Raw genomic sequence first — 20,170 nt, 5'->3', positions numbered from 1 at the left:
TGCACTCAGAAAGCCTGGAGACAGCTCTTACATTTAATCTCTGGCTCAAAAGCTTTCTCCCAGTGAAAATTAAGGGGTGGAGAAAAGGGTAGGCGTTGTAGCCAATCACAACCTGGTAACTAAATCGGAGCAGCTGGAGCTCTGCCTGGAATGTGAAGATTCCGGACCCCAGGGCAAATGATACTAGTAGTCTCAGCAAACTTTTTTGGTCGGATGATACATGTGATCTACATTCTGCTTCAGAAGGGCTTATTTTAAAGGGAATGGAAAGCATTTCAGTTGTAGGAAGTTAACAGCTGTGCTAGGCAAATGGTTTTTCTCAGGTTTCAGAAAAGAACACCATTTAGAGAGAAATATAATCAGGTTCTCGGTTAAGAAAGATAATTGGGCAGGCGTTTTCTTCTTTTACTTTACACACTTAATGGTATATCTCATACTTGGCCAGTTTAAGAAGCCAAAGTCTTGAATCAATGTCCAGAGCTGTAGTAGATGAATAATTTAACTGCTTTTTTAGCTTCCTGAGTCCCTTGATTGGTTCAGCAATCTATGCAGTCATTGATGAGAAACACCTGAACACCACGGGCACATGTGTAATCAATGGACAATAATATCCACTCCATAATCCAAATTGGCTTAACTCTATCACTTGTCTTAGGTTAATACTAGTGATATTTTTGCACTTCCTATGCCATTCTATAAAAACACACATACAAAGACATGCTGTCTTTGATAAGACAGACAGACACAAGAAATACATACACAACACTGCTTCATCTTCCCCTCACATACATCCAACAAGACACGGGCAGAATTCCCATCAGTCAGCCAGAAGAGACCCTCAAAATTAAGCACCTCATTTACTAGAAGATGCTTTCTGTTACAGATCATCTGAATATTCATTAAAAACAAAAAACTTACTGAGCAACTACTAATTCCAGGAAACAAGCTAAGTATATGGTTAATGGTGACAAATTATAAACAAACAATGCCCAGTAAGTAAACAAAACAGTTTTTTACTTTGTACGAATCATGAAAAACACCTCAGAAAAACGGAGAAACTTCATAAGTTTCCATCTTTTTTCTTGACTTTGTACCTCAAATGCTCTGGAGGCAATATAGTCTTTGACATTAAGATTCATTTTAATGAGTTCTGACCAGATTCCCTGAATTACCCTGAATATCGATAGTTTAATTCATTCTAATCCTCCAGGAACTTAAATACATTATTTTCGCTGAGAGTTTTCAACTGTATTTTACTACAATTATATAGTTAAAGAAAAATAATCCTCAACTTTCTTCAGTTTACCTGGGATATCCACACTCTTCTCTCAAGCAATTAAAATTAAGGTAGTTCATTCAAAGTGAATGTTAACTTGTAACAGAAAGCAAGCCTTTTCTCACAGCAACACAGAATGAAGTTTAAAATGTATATATAGGGCTTCCCTGGCGGCACAGTGGTTGAGTCTGCCTGCCAATTCAGGGGACACGGGTTCGAGCCCTGGTCTGGGAAGATCCCACATGCCGCGGAGCAACTAGGCCCGTGAGCCATAACTACTGAACCTGTGCGTCTGGAGCTTGTGCTCCACAACAGGAGAGGCCGCGACAGTGAGAGGCCCACGCACCGCGATGAAGAGTGACCCCCACTCACCACAACTAGAGAAAGCCCACGCACAGAAACGAAGACCCAATAGAGCCAAAAATAAATAAATAAATTTTTTAAAGTGTATATATAAATAGAAATCTATCCCCAATGGGCAGCATCAGAAGAATCTGAAGACTGTAACAAACTTGGCATACATAATTTACACTATAATAACAACTCAAATCAACTGAATTTTCTGGTTAGAAAATCTTTTGGGCTTTAAACTCTCTACAACTGTGGAAAATGTTTTTAGTCCACTTTTCTACCTCAAAGTTTATAGAACGCTAAACCATATATTGCAGTACCAGGGACATCATTCTAAAAGGTATTCTTGAATAAAATCCCTGATTCTAGCCTTAGTTCCAAAATGCAGAGAATTTTTTTCTTTTTCTTTTTTGACTGTGCCGCTTGGCATGCGGGATCTCAGTTCCCCGACCAGGGACGGAACCTGTGGCCCCTGCAGTGGAAGCATGGAGTCCTAACCACTGGACCACCAGGGAATTCCCACGGAGAATTTTTCATATGTCCAAACCATCAAAATCCCTCTTTAAAAGACATAATTGGAAGACGACACTGACTTTTTAAAATATTAAGGAATGTAGTATAAAGTAGACAGTAACTAACTCTGTTAAAAATAAATATCCATAAGAATAAACCCACATATTTTGCAATTTCCAAAGCACAGGTATATGTTGGACATGTATCAAACGCTCAAACACAGATTTTTTAAACATTTTTGCTTTCATTGCAACAAAGAGTATTAACCATAATTCCGAAGTTACTTGACAGAAAAATACCTCGAGATCCTACCCAGAAGGGTATAGCAATAAGTGCAACATAAAAGTTAACACTAAAAACACAGATTTATCAAAACACAGAAATCCCTAACATTTTTCTTATAAATGAAATCTAGTTTTTTGTTTTGTTTTTTTTAAAGATAAGCTTTACAAGAAACTTCAAAAAGAGAAAAGAGAGAATCTACATTTATACTGGGAAAGAGCAGGATAGGTCAACCACATCTTGTGAAAATTCAAATGTGTCTGTGTCTGGAGTCAAGCATATTACAATATGCATTCAGGCTCCCAAATAGGGTGTTTGGGAAACCACATGTTCTTTAAAGCTAATAGCAAGTTAAATAATATTTGAATGATGCTATTTTCCAATTTTTTATCAATAACCAGTTAAAATACTACTTTGTATAAATATATAAATAATTGTTGGTAAAAAAGTACTGGTTTACTTCCTGACTAATACAGGCAATAATTTTCCTCAGAGCGTTTTAACAGAGGGCCCAAATTAGCTTCATCCTGTTACCACACAATTTCCTCTCATGTGTGAAAGGCAAAGCCTTCAGATATTCTATCCATAAGCTCCTCTTTATTAAGCTTGCTCTAACTATACCACAACAGCTGGTTGATAAATTAAGGTTTGTGCCCTTTTAATAGCATCTATCTGTAGAAACTACTTACAGGCCATACATCTGAACAAGTACATCAGGAAAAAACAGGGAAATGTTCCAGATGTCTACAATCGTGAACTAAATAAGTTACTCACTTCTCAATCAAGCTTGCATTCAAAACCTAAAAAAATGCTCTTTACCTTTCTTAACCAGATCACAACCAAAAATTATAGTGATACTTAATATCAGAAAGCCAGTAGTTAAACATGGAATCCAGAGGAAATAATCACAAACTGAGGATAGGAAGAAAAAACATAATGACTGATAACTATTTGTCCCTTTGGTACAAACTAGTGATGACTGTCATGGCAATAAATGTTCCAAGTCAGTAAATAATTTTTAAGATTGTGTTGTTTTTTATAGTTTTGCCAGCTGTTTTTCCTTGCTACCTGCTTGCCTTCTCCCTTATAATTTGTACTGGCCAGGAAACCATACCAAACCTTATAGCACTATATCTAAAATATGAGTAAATTAAGTACCAAAGTGCTCTCCTCTAAATAAAATGAGTTTGGGTGTTAACACTGACATTACTATTGTCAGTTCAGAGGCTTCCAATGCTTATTCCTTAACTATCTGATTATGCTCCAAATAACTAAAAACAGTAGACAAAATCTCCATGGCACAATTAAGTTGATGAGTGGGAGGAAAGGAGAAACAAATTACAGAACAATACATATATGGCATGTGGTTCAGTTATGGTAGCAAGTCTAAACAAAATGTGTGTATATATAAATATAAATCTATGTATACACACAGAAAAGAGGTTTGGATAGGATATACACTAAACTGTTGACTTTCCTCTAAGAGGGGAGTAGGAAGGGGGGGAGAGAGTGAAAGGACCTCTACGTTTTTTACTTTTTATGATTCTGCACTGACTATGCACATGAATCTTAGTTATCAAAATTTGTTTTTTTAATGTTTTAATTAGCTAATTAGTGATCTTTGAATAAAATAAGGCATTAGTCTTAGAACAAAATGAGCTTCTCTCCTAATGACTAGATTTACTAACCTCATTTGTTTTGTTTGATTTTATAATACACTACAGGTCACTAAGAAGCCCAGAAAAAGGTGAATTCCAGAAAGAAGTATGTTGGAAATGGGATTAAATAATCCACATATAGGGAATCAAAGGTTGACTGTATTTCATAGGTTCCAATGATAATGAGTTAAAGATCATATATACTCAAGGTATTATTAAGGGCTCTCCACATTAAATCTGAGTGAACACCTCTTTTATACTGCTGCTAAGACCTAACCTTCACACAGTAAAAGACTGAGACCATGGAAAAATTCCACTAATATGCTAAACAGATGCTGAAAGTTTAATAACATATTAATTTGCCCACACAACCTAAAACTATATTACTTAAAACACAAATAATTCCAAATGACTTAGGTTGGCATCTTGATCAAATCTTGCACAGTAAGTCCCCTACATACGAACAAGTTCCGTCCCGAGAGCACATTCATAAGTTCAATTTGTTCGTAAGTCCAACAAAGTTAGCCTAGATACCCAACTAATACAATCAGCTATATAGCACTGTACTTGTAATAGGTTTATAATACTTTTCAGAAATAATAATACATAAAAAACACAAAAAATAATGAAAACATTTTTAACCTTACAGTATAGTACCTTGAAAAGTACAGTAGTACAGTACACCAGCTGGCATACAGGGGCTGGCATCAAGTGAACAGGCAAGAAGAGTTACTAACTGGAGGAGGGAGAGGAGGAGGGAGATGGTAGAGCTGAAGGATCGTCAGCAATATGAAATGGAGGGCAAGCTGCAACTTGCATTCACTCAGATTTAATGTGGAGAGCCCTTATAATACCTTGAATATATATGATCTTTAACTCATTATCACTGGAAACTATGAAATACCGTCAACCTCTGATTCCCTATATGTGGATTACCTTAATTATTTGATCGTCACACCTGACGCTGACAGCACAGGTTCTGGTTCCTTGCTGGATTCAATTCTATTTACCATATTGAAAAAACGATCCAGTGATGTCTGAGTAGTAGCTCTTTTTTTCTTGTCATAGATAACACAGTAGCACTGGATTGCATTCTAACGGCCGCTGCAGCCTTCATGTACCATTCTACGTTCAGGTCCTGTGCCTCAAAAACTAACAGTGCCTCCTCAAATAAAGAAAATCCCCTTGATATTTCCTGCGTCATGAATCTCTTCGGTTCTTCAGTTACTTCTTCGTCCTCTTGTCTCTCTTCGTCCTTTCTCTGGGCCTCCAATTCCACCAGGTCTTCATTAGTCAGCTCCTCTTTTTGCACAGCAAAGAGTTCAATGAATTTGTCCTCTTGCAGATCAAGCTCCAGCTTCTTGCTGAGGGTCACTAAGTTGCTGAAGACCTCTTTGGACTCATCCACCTTCTCAAATCCACAAAAATCGTGAACAAACTGCAGGCAAAGGTTCTTCCAAACCCCATTCATGGTGACAGCCGTAACCTCATGCCAAGCAAAGTCAATGTTTTTTATGGCCTTGTAGATGTTATAGTCCTTCCAAAATTGTCACAAGGTTGCTCCTGATTCGTCACTCACCTTTACCGCCTGACGAAAAGTGTGACATAAATAATATTTCTTGAAAGTTGCTACAACTCCCTGGTCTGTAGGTTGGATGAGCGACATATATTCAGTGGCAGATGCACTACTTTGACTTCGGGATGAAAGTTGTCCATGAATGGGGGTGGCCTGGAGCACTGTCAAGCAGCAAAAGAATGTTGAATGGGACGTCCTTCTCCAAGCATTATGTCTCTACCTCTGGGATAAAGTGGTGGAAAAACCAGTGCTGGAAAATGGCCTGTGTAACCCAGGCTTTGGGGTTACTCTTCCACACAACAGGAAGAGAGCCCTTGGCTATGTTTTTAAGGGCTCTTGGGTTCTCTGAATGATAAACTAAGAGAGGCTTCAGTTTCATATCACCAGAAGCATTGCCACCAAACAACAGAGTTAGCCTATCCTTTGCTGCTTTATAGCCTGGCAACCACTTTTCCTCCTTATTGATATAACTTTGGTCTGGCATCTTCTTCCAGTACAGTCCTGTCTCAACCACATTAAAAACCTACTTGGGTAAATACGTGCCTTCATCAATAATTTCTCGAAGCATTTCAGGAAATTCCCAGGCAGCTACTGTATCTGCACTCGCTGCCTCACCACTTACTTCTACATTGTAAAGGTTGGCTCTAGCCTTGAACCGATGAAACCAGCCATGGTTAGCATTAAAAGACACGCCCTCTGATTCTTTGCCGCGTTTCTTCTTCAAGTCTTCATAAAGGCTTTTAGCTTTCTCCTGAATCAACATTAGGCTGAGTGGGACTCAACGCTGATGCTGATCCTACATCCACACATTGAGAAGCTTCTCCATCTCCTCCATCACTTTTCCACACTTCTTCAGTATTATTGTCGGCATCATTGGCCCAGCAGACTTTGCTGTTCCATGATCTCGTCCTTCTTTTTTTTTTTTTTTTTTTTTTGTGGTACGCGGGCCTCTCACTGCTGTGGCCTCTCCCGTTGCGGAGCACAGGCTCCAGACGCGCAGGCTCAGCGGCCATGGCTCACGGGCCCAGCCGCACCGCGGCATGTGGGATCCTCCCGGGCCGGGGCACGAACCCACGTCCCCTGCATCGGCAGGGGGACTCTCAACCACTGCGCCACCAGGGAAGCCTTCGTCCTTCTTCTTTAGAATCATGCTGATGGTTGAACAATTCATGTTATAAGAACAAGCGACATCTATCATCTTTTCGCCTTGCTCCACTCTCTCAATTTCACTTTGTTTCCGTCGTTATCGCTTGGCGCTTCTTAGCAGTACCAGCTACCTCACTGCTGCTTTTAAGCTTGCTTCTGTACATCCTGCACTTGAAATAAAAATACTGTACTACTGTACTCTCTATAGTACTTTACAGTAAAGCACACAAAAGCACAACCACTTGCAGAGGATGCACGCACATGACAATGTATGCTAGACACATGAACTAACTTACGTAATTGGACATGGGAACACACATTCCCATGTGTGAAAGTTCACAACTTGAAGGTTCATATGTAGGGGACCTACTGTAACCATTACTCATGGACTAAGGTATAATGCATATTTCTGTTTCCCAAAGTTTCTCTGTTCCATACTGTCTCCAAACTTCAAATTCACACATGTCCAAAACATCAAAAGAGGAAACTTAGTTGGAAAAAAAGACACAGGATATACATACATGCTACATTTAATGTCTTAAAGGTACTTGTTAGATTTTCTTTCCTTAAACATCTCAAGCTTTAATTCACAAAATAGCATTCTTAGATACTCAGGGTTTATACATCTATTTTATTTACACTAATGAGATTCAGTGCTATTTAGAAGACTTTGGACTTTTCAGACTATTCCAGCAACAGTAAAGGTTTATGGCCTGCAATAATTTGAACACTGCTGAGGCAATAATATGAAATATCCTAGTTGCAAGGCTGCTGTGTAGGAATAAGAAAGCTTACTAATGAGAGAACTAGCTCATCCCCACCCACCTTTGTTGTAATCTATTTGCTAGAGTTGCTGTGAATTCTACACATTTGAGATGCACAAAGATTTATCCCTTTTGAAGGCCAAAAAAAATCTACTGTACTTGTTATTAATTCCAAAGGATAGTCCTATGCCATAAGACAACATTCATTTATGAAGGATTACTAAATAAGCTGACAAGCACCATCAGCCCTCAGATCCCCCCACATCCAGAAGTTTATGGAAGACAGCCGTCCCATACCTGCCCTTCAGGTTCTCAAGTTCCCTGTGATGCAACATGCTCCGCATGTGTTCGTCCATCTCCTTCAAAATTAAAGAAAGCAGGTTAAACTAAGGGGGATTGCTTTGGGGAAAAAAATTCCTCTGTCCTGTTCAATCAACAATTGGGGCTCAAGCTCCTTGTATCAAAGTCGTGTTTGCGGTTACCATTCTCAATTCAATATTGGAATCAGTTCCTTATTAAGTAACTCTTTAGCTTGTTTTTTGACATATTTCATTTTTAAATAAAGCAATAGTTAAGAAAGACCTATTTAAGTGGCTTTTCAAAAAGGTTTGAAAGTATATTGTATTTAGGAGGCAAAAGAGTAAATAATAAACAAATATGTTAAATTATATCCCAATATAAGGAATTTACTTAAGTTTATTAAAAATTTAAAAAACGGCCTGAAATCACATAACTTCTCAACTACTTTGCTACTTTTCACCATACTCTCTTTCCCCACTCAACTGAGAGTTTCTCAAGAGTTAGTTACAACTCTTACCCATATCTTGGCCAGGGCCTGACATACAGTTACTAATACTTGTTGAATGAACAGATGGATACATCAATTCTACACAGAAGTTACAGGTATAACAAAATTTTCCTATGGTAGGTCAAAAAATGCCTTGAACACGGCAGTTCAATCATGGCTTCACCTTCACTGCCCACTCCCTTCCCCACACCAATTGATTTGTTTGGTTCCAATGAAAAGTTTGAAAATATACTAGATTCTCCCCTCCCTCCCTCCCACCCTTGGTGGGAAGGAAATAAAATCTGTGGAAAGAGCTTCCACTTATAAGTGTAAGCGTGACACACACGCACACACCCCTCAAAAAACTCAAAGTTGCAAATGTCTGTCTCTCTGTCACACAAAGTATATATAGCCAGTATGCCATAACAGAGAATGGCTGTTTACCAATATGATAAAAGGGTTACTACAATTGTTGAGTATTACTATTAACTGTGCCCTGTGCTAAATGCCTCAAACATTTTCTCATTTGAACCACAAAACACTGCTAAGGGAGGATTATTAACATCATAAGGACACAAGGGTGTAGAGAAGCTAATTTGTTTATTCACCAAATATTTATCAAGTGCTTCTTAGGTGCCAAGTACCTAGGCATTGAAGGGATAAGTGTGAAAATATTTAGTCTTGCCCTCTCAGAGTCACAGATTATCAAGTGGTGAAACTAGGACTCAAACTCTGGCAGATCCGACAACAAAGTCAACATTTCAAACACCATGTCATGTTGCAAACATCTAGTGCATTGAGATTTTTTTATTATATACAATTCATTTGTCAAAATGAGTACAACAACCTCTTCTTTAAGTTATCTACACACAGTGTGATACACAGTGTTATGATTCAAAACACTTCCTTTAAATGGCAATTTTACTGAAGATGACCACCATTTCCTTCCTATCTCTACAAATGCTTCATCCGGAAGGGATAGTTTTACATGTGACCCCTTCTAGATACAACTGATTGGCCATTAACCAGAATGAACATTTATAGAGCGGAAAACTAAGTTGAGTTAGTGACAGGATACAGAATGAAAAAATCCATGGACAATATACAACACCTGCTCAAATCTCTATGCTTCCTGTTGTTCAGTTTTTGTTTCCTGTTGCTCAGTTTTTCCTTGGATTAGATTTAACATATGCCAAATCTCCTTTTCTTGAGCTAAATTTAAGCGGGACTGTTTCTTGCAATGAAACTATTCCTAACAAAGGGAGTATTCATTGAAATAGGTTACTCTCTCTGATGTAAAAACCAATTCTGTATTCTATTTCAGTTATAAAAAATGTTATCATTCAAAACTAGTTTTAATGTGATTTTTTTTTTTTTTCCCACATGGCTTGTGGGATCTTAGTTCCCTGACCAGAGATCGAAGTCGTGCCCCCTGCAGGGGAAGCACAGAGTCCTAACCACTGGACCGCGAGGGAATTCCCTTAATGTGACTTTTGATTGTTTAAAATACTTCAATAATCTGTCTCTAAATTTACAATGTGAAATCCTCTTCCATCCTTCTATAAGTAATGAATGCAAATAATGAGACAACTGAGTTTTCAAAATAACTGAGAAAGATCCACAGGCACAGTTCCAAATGCATACCTGCAGAGTTACCAAGCTTCTATTTAGTCCCTTACATCAGTATTATGTTGTTAAAAGGAGGGGGGGAAAAGGGAGAAAAAAAGAATTTGGGGTTGAACAAATTTGGAAAACACTGAGTAACAGAAAAAAATTTTAATTTTTTTAATTCCAGGGCTTCTCAGATTTTCATAAGTTAATAAGCATCAGGATACTCAGGGATATAATACACAGTCACCCTAGATTCTTTTCTCCTTCACAGTGTATTTGGAGAAACCAAGGTAATACTAGTTTGGGAAACTAGAGGAAAGCACATCAACATAAGTTGTTCATAGTCTATCTAAAAATAAGTGTCTGAGTTTATCCCTTTCAGTTAACCCATTCCGTTAATTTCTTACCCCATATCTTAACACTTAAATCACGCCATTCCCTTGCTTAAAAACCTATAGTTGGCTGTCCCTAAGGCAGGAGTAAATAACCCCAGCCCTTATTTAACTTTGTTGTGACCCATGGAAAAGTATGAAGAGACGAAACATGTTTTAATCCAGAGAAGAAATGCCAAAAAGACTTAAAGTAGCAAAATTATGAGAATATAACAAGATAGGCCTGCTACTCCACGAAGATCTGACACCACACCTCTGAGTACCCATCTCATACCTCCTCAATTTCCCTCTAATCTGAAACTAGCCTTATTGAAAATTTGAGTTAACCCTGGTCTAAATTTTTAAAATTGGAAGAGCCTTTTGTAAAAGGCAGCAAGTATATTACTAAATATGATTTAAAAATCTCAGCTGATTTTTCCATCACTAACAGAAATCCTAAATAGGAAAAAAAACATTCCTCACCCCAGCCTACTAGATGGATCACAATCAAACCCCTCAGTCTAGCACTCAACACTGTTTATTAACTATCTTCACTTAAATTACAAATTAAATTGTGGTCCCACTACTTCCAAGATGAAACTGTTCTAATCAGGTAAGCCTTCTTACCAACTCCTAGAACTGTTATACTCCATTCTACTGCTATACCTTTGTATGTATTTTTCTCTCACGTAAAATATCTCTTCTCCATTTCTTTTAAGCCATTTTACACCCAAACGTCTTTCAAGGTTTACTCAGACTTCGCTGGCTAACCTCACTCATAATCTTCCCAGTTCTCTGAACTTCCAATGACAATCAAGAACATCTTAAAAACACGGAGAAAAAATTCCTCAGTATTTAAGCTAGGAGCACTCTTGGAAAGCAAGAATAAAGAAGTAAAAAAAAGAAAAGCAAAATGTGAGACAAACTGCAGCCAATTTCTATAAAGCAAAGGTAAATTCCTTTAGTTCTTAAAAATGTGTTTTTCTTTGAGCAACATCCCCACCTTGTGGACGTCTAAGAATATAGTTAGTACCATTGCTGCTGTGCTGCACTTTTCACAAGAATATGCAGAAAGAGAACTCCGCTACGTATCAATGCTGTTACCTTAGCTAATCAGAAAGTTGTTGTAATCTCAACCTGAATTTTAATGTCTTTTCTCTATAACTGGTTACTAACTGAATATCTCTTTATCATACTGTTGAGTATCCTCAAATTCCAGGTAGAGGTTTAATAATATAGTTACTGGTTTTATGAGGCAGTAATGAGAAAAAAACCAGTGAAATAAGACTAAGGTTTAGGAAAGAAGCATAAGTAAGATGTTAAAAGTTTTTACCCATCTATAAATTCCACATGATGTCTCTGAAAAAATGATCAGTCATAAAAGCCTCAGATTCTCCCTCTTCTATTATTACCTTTTTTGAGCTGTACACAATGTGGCACAATATGCATTTTCGTTCTCGTGCCATAGTGACCAGATCTGAAGCACTCAACGTCATACCTGCAATGAGGAAGTAACATTTAGTAACCTTTTCTTCCCAGATGTCTTTTTAGATTCATCTTAACACAGCCCAAAATACAAATCCTGCAACTCCCTCACCTCCACCCTGCTCCCCCAGTCTTCCCATCTTGGTAAAGGAAAATTCCAAGTTTCCAGGTACCTAGGGCAAAAACTTTGGGAGTCATCCTTGATCCCTCTTTCTCACCCCATATCCACCCTCATCAGCAAATCCTGCCAGTCCCACCTTGAAGTACATCTGAAATCCAACCACCCCTCACTGCTTAGCATATCTACCATCTCACATGGCACCAGCCTACTGACCCGACTCCCTATTTCCACTCTTGTCTGTCCTCTCATGGTCTATTCTCAAATTAGCAACCAAAGATTCTCAGAACAGGATTCTTTTAAAATTTAAGTCTGATCATTTAACTCCTCTGCTCAGAATCTTCCAATAGAATCCCATCTCACTCACAGAAAATCCAAAGTCCTTTGTCACGGGCTACAAAATCTGTTTCTCTCTCATTCTCTGACTCCACGCCCTATCACTCTCCCTGTATTGCTCCATTCAAGCTACACTGTCCTCCTTGCTATTCCTTGATCACACCAGGGATTCTCCCACCTTAGGGTTTCTATATTTCCTGTTCTCTCTGCCTGGAATATTCTTCCTTAGGATGTACCTATGGCACAGCAGAGAGTTGACCCCACATCTCTTATTTCTGGTTTAAGAGCCTTTTCTCTGTGTTATGCTGACATTTAGAATATTTAAATAAATCCTTCAGACAAAAAAGAAATGTATTTATGGGTTTCGAGGCTCACTCTCTCATGCTGCCTCATCAGGGAGGCCTTCCCTGACCCCCTATAAAATACTGTACTTCCTGCCCTCCGTTTCTTCTATCCCCCTAATAACCTGCTTAATTTTTTACTTTTTAATAGTACTATGGTAGATTGTTTCCACAGATGGCCACAACATTATCTCCAACCCCACGCGCTCTTTTGCAGTGTGATGTTGTCACCACCACCCATCAAAAGGTATAGAGTCTATTTTCCCTCCCTGTGACCTGTTTTGACCAATAAAATGCAACGGAAGTGACAATGCAATTTCTGAGGCCGGGCCTTAAAAACTTTGCAGCTTCTGCCTTTGCACACTTGGAACACTCCCTCTTAGAACCCAGCCACATGGAGAGGCCAAGGGGAAAAGAACTGAGGCCCCAGCTGAGCACCCAAACAACAGCCAATGAGGGATCCTAAGTGGGACCAGTTAAAGAACCATGCAAATGAGCCTTTTTCAACCCACAGAATTGTAAGAAACAAAATAGCTGTTTTAAGCCAGTAAATACTGGGACAGCTTGTTAAACAGCAAGAAATATCTGAAACAAGCATCCTTTACTACCTAACATAGTATATATTTGTTATTCTTTGTTTCCCCGATTAAAAATTAAGCTTCACAAGAACAGAGGCTGTATATTTTGTTCACTAGTATAGGTCTAGCACTGAGAACAGTGTCTGGCATACTGTAGGCACTCGATAATTATTTGTTGAATTGTTCCAAATAGAACTATCTTAGGTTATTAAATGTAAGACAGAGATAACTGGATAAATACTGAGGTTTGGGTTAAGACCAGAAGGGTCTCTATTCTACAATCCTCTAGCACTACCATACTTTCCTCCTGCATCCCTGCAAGGATGCCCTACCTGAGAATTTAATTCCACTCCCCAGGCAAAATTATTTTTCCTCCAGACTCTAATAGATTTATCTGCTTCCTTGCCTGGGCTTGTTCCTTATGGGACTTAAAATTGTGATGTAATGAAGTTATAAGCTGCCCTAATTTAATCTTTAACCCTTACACAACATGGTGGAAAAACCAATGAGAAAGAAGCCTAAGGTTCTCTACCTCTCTTGTCACTCAGTTTCCTTGCTATTGCAACCCACTCCATACCACTACTAAATGTCTGAAATAATTGTATTCAATAACAAATTACAAAGCACCAAAACAAGATTGTGGGTAAAATTTTGACCATTTGAGAAAGCTGAATGTTAACTAGCTAATAAAACAAAGAAATATACCTTTATGGATAGGTATAGTATTATTTATGCTTCTAGTATTACTAACCTATCCTAAATCTCAAAATTAACACAAACCACTGCGGTGCTAAGTGTCAAAGCACAATTATTCTTTTAATTCCCTTATCTCTTAACATTAACTTTAATTACTATTTGCAAGCAGTATTTTGTTATTTCATTCAGCAAGCATCGTTCTAAGAGCTGCAAAATCAGTGATAAAGATGATATATCCAGAAATGTTTTTAACACTGCTTCAAATGATTACCCATTAAAGCAAAACAGGAACAAAAAACTTGAAAGCAATGAAAAAGTGAGACTTCCTGGCACAAGCAACAGCAGTTGCTGTGGGGTTTTTATATATTTACTCAATTGAAAACTAAGTACTAAAATACCAACTGTGTTTCTATTTAATAAAGCCATCAACTCGTAGTAAATGGATAAAGAAAGTCATATAATAAAAATACTCTCTATCAACCTTTTAACCAAAGACTCCCTCTTTTTATTTATTTCTTCTGTTCACGAGCTCCATGTTTCTAATCTGCATATATTAAGTTTCATTTCTGTAAAAATTTTCACTTTCATAAAAAGTATAAACTGCTAGCAAAGTATTTAATCAAGAAAGACCTAGTATTTAAAAATACTGAGTTGAGGGCTTCCCTGGTGGCGCAGTGGTTGAGAGTCCGCCTGCCGATGCAGGGGACGCAGGTTTGTGCCCCAGTCCGAGAAGATCCCACATGCCGCGGAGCGGCTGGGCCCACGAGCCATGGCCGCTGAGCCTGCGCGTCCGGAGCCTGTGCTCCACAACGGGAGAGGCCACGGCAGTGACAGGCCCGCGTACCACAAAAATAAATAAATAAATTAAATAAATAAATAAAAAATAAAAATACTGAGTTGATATGATTACAGCTAAAGACAAAAGAACTTTAATTTGTTCATCCTTAAACTGGGTAAAAATATAATTTCCATTAAGCTTTCTGAAATACTGAAATTAGCTCACAGCCTTCTTTAAAGGTCTTAACAAGGATTAGAAGTCAAGGAAATAGAAACCATCCAACTTTGCAACCTCAAAATGCTTGAGAGGTTACATTATACAAGCCAAGTAAGTCAATTCAACTACTGCTGTCCTCACTTTAACCACCTTACATTTTCCCCCATATCATTTAAATATACCCATTATGAAATCTTTCAAATTTTCCCCAAATAACTGTGAGAAATATATGTGATATTTCTTAGTCATAAGTCTAAAAAATCCTACAATAAGTACCTTTCCTCAATATCTTAATTACTATCCTATTAATACAATTATCATTCTCATAGGCAAAACCACATTACTGATCCTTTTCTTTCAGATTCTCATATTTAGTCACCAAGTCCTGACAGATTTCAATTTTTAAATTGTTATTTATGCTCGCTGTACAGAAATTAACATAACGTTGTAAATCAACTGTAATTCAATAAAATAAAAAAGTTTTTTAAAAAGAGGAAAAACAATTGTTATTTACTCTTCAGTGTGATAAACCTGCATGACTTTATACGTATTCTTCTCCCTTCACCCAACTGTTATACTCACTAATGTTTCCTGCCTTGACTCCTGCTCCCAATAAATGAACAAGTTCTAAATCCAAGCAGTACATCAGAATCACCCACACAGCTTACTAATAAAAAGAAATACAGTTGTGTGGGCAGAGTAGAACTATTGCATTAGTCCCCAGACACCCCATTCTGTACTTCACCATGCTTTGAAGGCTGTTTGATGGTAGGTATGTCTGGTCTCACTGACCTTACCATGAGGAAGGGATCTGTCTTTTCATATACCTATAACACTGGTTACAATAAACACAGTACTTAAGATATTTGAACTCTGACATAATTAAAACCAATTGAGACTCTATATGATAATATATTGTAAAACACTGAAGAAAAAAAGCATAATTATTGGTTTGTTGGGGTGGGGGAAGTGGTACTCAGATTAGTATCCCTTTTCTGAATTCCACAGGTAACTTGTCCACCTTAATCCTGACAAAAAACTAATGGATTTCTGGTGAGCAAGACAGGGCAACAGAGAGACAGTGTTCAGTGATACAACAAGTTTTTGTCACTACCCCTAGGTTGCCCAGGTTATGGAACAAAGATATGACTGGCACTTCTGAAAAGTCCTCACTTTGCTGAGTGGGACTCCCCAGAAAGTTTCAAGGCTCCTAGCTAAGGAAGGAGTTTTAGTAAGCTGACAACAGAGGTCAAGAAGTATTTTGGGGCATATGAACCTGTAATCACAACTTTCAAAGGCTTATTCTGGGTACCTGTCCTATTTACTAGGTCTAAATTCTGGCTGGCTCTTGTTTCCCAAGGCAAGTGATTGGTGGTTTCCTGCATCCATCCACTGTCTCTGATGGAGCATAAGTTCATAAGCATTTTACTCACTAGCATTCCTACTTTTTATATTATCTGCCCTAACATAACACTCACCAGTATCATATATGTATGTGTATACACACACGTGCGCGCGCGCACACACACACACACACACACACACCACTCTTTATTCTTTATTAGTAAGCATAGGGCTAAAACGAAGACAGGAAGTTAAGGCTGTGACTCAGGAAAAGGGATCAAAAGTCAAGCATCCAACAGATGAAGCTGTTCATATTGCCCATCACCAGGCAAGGAAATGGACAGGGCAGACCACAATCTGATTCCTTACCTCAGAATCAGAACTATGGTCAGGTTCCAATACTTTACTCACTTCTGGAACTTGGAAGCATTATGTCCTAGAGGGAAAAATAACTGAGAAAGAAACTGGGATAATGCCAACTCTAACAAGGTAATAAAAATACTAGCAAAAGTTGTCATCATATAACAGAGTAAGTCATAAGCCCAAGATAGCTTATACAAACACTGTTTTAAAAGTTTAACTGGGTAGCTTGTTGCATTTATTTAACAGTTGAAAAAGTTGGCATTCCTGTATTCAACATATCATTTATATATATTTCCAAGCAACCCCAAAGATCCACATAGTAATGTAAAATTCTATGACATGAATTACAATCAGTGCAAGCTGAGTGAGCCTTACTAACTGCTCACTATTCTTCTCAAAAAGCTTTGCTGTTCTCCGTGCATCTTATTGCTAACAGTACATTCAATAATCTTCATCCACTTTATACAAGTATGACTATAATAACAATCATTTTCACTATTTCTTCTTTTTATAGAATCTTTTAAGTTCATGGGTGACCATACCACAGTATTACAGTAAAGCATTTATTTTAGCAGTTTTAATTTATGTTAACAGCTTTCTAAATGCCTTTGTCCTGTATTTAAAAAATCATTAAGTCTCTGAAAAGGTCACCATATATTTTATTAGATTTTAAGAAGGAATTTATGTGCTACTAAAGTAGTGGTATTTGCAAATTTTGGAATTTGCAAAAATCTCATATCCTTGTAAATGTCGAAAGTCAAAAGCTCACATGCATACTGTACATGTGGCAATGATGTATCCCAAATCCCAGCAATACAGTAAAAAATATGCTTAGACAAAATTAGCTCTTGTTCAAAAGTACAGTATTCCAAGAGCTTGAAAAACTTCCCAGGGCTCAAACTCACCTTGAAATTATCAGCCTAAAAAGTATACCTGTATAATATCCTCCTAAGTGGTCTCAGCACCCCCTCTCAAACTACTCTCAGGTAATACTGTACTTTCCTAATTCCTTATACAACAGCAGAAGTAATCTCTTTAAAATGCAAACCTGATCATAATATTCCCTTGATTTTTCTCCCTATATTGTATTTTGCAAAATTTCAAACACAGAAATATTTAAAGAATTTTATAGTGAATATTCCACACCCAGTTTACCATATACGCATATACCCACCACCTTGATTCTATGGTTACCATTTTACTCTACAGTACTTGCTTTATCAGATACCTATCCATCTATCTTTGGTCACTTAGTCATGATGTATTATGATTTGTTAATATTTTGCCTAGAATTTTTTGGGTCTATGTTCGTAAGACACACTGTTCTGTAATTTTCTTTTTTTTTTTTATAATTTGTTATTTTTATTTGGCTGCGTTGGGTCTTCATTGCTACGTGTGGGCTTTCTCTAGTTGCAGCGAGCGGGGGCTACTCTTTGTTGCGGTGCACGGGCTTCTTCTCATTGTGGTGGCTTCTCTTGTTGTAGAGCTCCAGCTCTAAGCATACGGGCTTCAGTAGTTGTGGCTCGCAGGCTCTAGAGCGCAGGCTCAGTAATTGTGGCGCACGGGCTTATCTGCTCTGAGTCATGTGGGATCTTCCCGGACCAGGGCTCAAACCCGTGTCCCCTGCACTGGCAGGTGGATTCTTAACCACTGAACCACAAGGGAAGTCCCTGTAATTTTCTTTTCAATCTGTAATACCTTTATCAGGTTTTGGCCTCGTGAAATGAGTGTTTCCCTTTTGTCTATTTTCTGAAAGTTTATGTAAGACTGATGTTATTTCTTCTTTAAATACTTGATAAAATTCAGCAGTGAAACCCTTCTTTTTTTTCATTAATTCTATTTCTTTAATATAGGCTTATTCAGATTTTAGCACATTGACATTTTTAGTACATTGACATTTAAGAAACTGTCCATTTATAGTGTCAAATTTGTTGGCATAAAGTTGTTTATAATATCCCCTTATTATCCTACAGGATCTGTAGTGATCCCTTTCATTTCTGATACTACTAATCTGTGTTATCTCTGTTTTTAATTATCAGTCTATCAAGTGGTTCATCAATATTGTTGATTTTTTTCAATGAACCAACCCTGGCTTTGTAATTTTGTCTATTGGTTGTCTTTTTCTATTTCACTGATTTCTTCTATTGTCTTTATTATCTCTTCCCTTCTATCTACTTTGGATTTACCTTGCTCTTCATCTACTAGCTTAAGGTAGAACTTTATTTAGCTCATTCACTATCTTTAAACCTTACTTTTCTAAAGGTGTTTAAGTTATAAGTTTCCCTCTAAGTACTGCATTAGCTGTGTCCTACAAATATTTTAGCACTTTTAAATAAACTATAATAGTTTTAAATTTACAGAAAAGTTGCAAAAAACAGGAGAGTATCCATATAGCCCACCCCTTTTCCTGTATTATTTACATCTCATATTAGTATAATTTGTCACAATTAATAAATCAATATTGATATATTATTATCAAGTCCATACTTTGTTTCCTCTTTTTTCACTTAGTATTCTTTTTCTCTTCCAGAATTTCAACAAGGATCCCACATACGTTTAATCATCATGTCTCCTTAGGTTCTTCTTGGCTATAACAGTTATCCCACAGATTTAGATGTTGTATTTTCATCATCCAGTTCAAAATATTTACTGATTTCTCTTACAATTTCTTCCTTGACTCATCGATTTACCAGTTTCACTGAATTTCCAAATATTTGCAGGGTTCTGTTTGACATCTTGATTTCTACTTTAATCCCATTATGGTCAAAGAAAATATTCTGTAGTATTTCAACCCTTTTAAATTTATTAAGACTTGATTTATAGACAAGCATCTGGCCTATACATACCTTTGGGGAACAAAATGTATTCTGTAGTTGTTGGGTGGAAATCATCATCTATACTGATTTTTTTGCCTGTTTAGATGTCTATCAATTGTTCAGAAAATTGTTAAAATCACTGTGATTGTTGTCTCTTTCTTCCTTTAATTGTATCCATTTTTGTTTCATGTATTTTGAAGCTCTGATATTAGGCACATACATATTTATGACTGTCTTCCTGATGAACTGACCCTCTTATTATTATGAAACAACTGCCTTAATTCTGGCAATATACTTTATCTTGAAATCTACTTTATCTAATATGAATATAGCCACTCCAGCCTTCTTATGCTGTTTGAAAGGTATATCTTTTGGCATTTACTTTTAGTCAATCTGTCTTTATGCACTGAATCAACGTTTATTCCACTGAAGTAAGTGAAATTACTGATATGGGTGGATTATGTCTACCATTTTATTATTTTTAATCTCCTATTTTTTTGTTTGGCTGTACCTCTGTTTCTGTCTTCTTTTGCATTATGCACTTCAATTTTTCTGCTAGATTTTTAGCAATACTTCTTTGCATCATTTTTTTTCCACAGTGGTTGCTCTAGGATAGAGAATATACATCCTTATCATTTTCACACTGTACTCAGTGTTAGTAACATGCCACTTCACGTAATCTGTAGAAACCTGGCAACAATACAGGTTCATTTACCCCCACATCCCATTCCATGATCTATGGTATATGTTTTATATCTACAATA

General features: G+C 37.3%; 1 protein-coding gene across 9 annotated transcripts in view; it reads right to left on the bottom strand.

The window, feature by feature from the left end:
• Nucleotides 1-20,170, bottom strand: part of ZNF106 (zinc finger protein 106) — a 62,330-nt gene that overhangs the window by 35,098 nt on the left and 7,062 nt on the right. For 7 of the 9 annotated variants that reach the window (XM_060294416.2, XM_060294423.2, XM_060294425.2 and 4 more), the window contains 2 exons: nucleotides 11,748-11,833; nucleotides 7,864-7,925 (listed from right to left, as the gene is read on the bottom strand). In XM_060294416.2, the coding sequence (XP_060150399.1) occupies nucleotides 7,864-7,925; nucleotides 11,748-11,833 (148 nt within the window). Of the gene's footprint in view, nucleotides 1-7,863; nucleotides 7,926-11,747; nucleotides 11,834-16,596; nucleotides 16,664-20,170 lie in introns of all 9 variants that reach the window. The other 2 variants (XM_060294421.2, XM_060294424.2) reach the window with 2 other exon arrangements.

Source organism: Globicephala melas, chromosome 2 (genome assembly GCF_963455315.2).
Source record: "Globicephala melas chromosome 2, mGloMel1.2, whole genome shotgun sequence".
Lineage (NCBI taxonomy): Eukaryota > Metazoa > Chordata > Mammalia > Artiodactyla > Delphinidae > Globicephala > Globicephala melas.
Note: the sequence above shows the minus strand (reverse complement) of the source record. Positions and strands in the feature narration are given on the sequence as shown.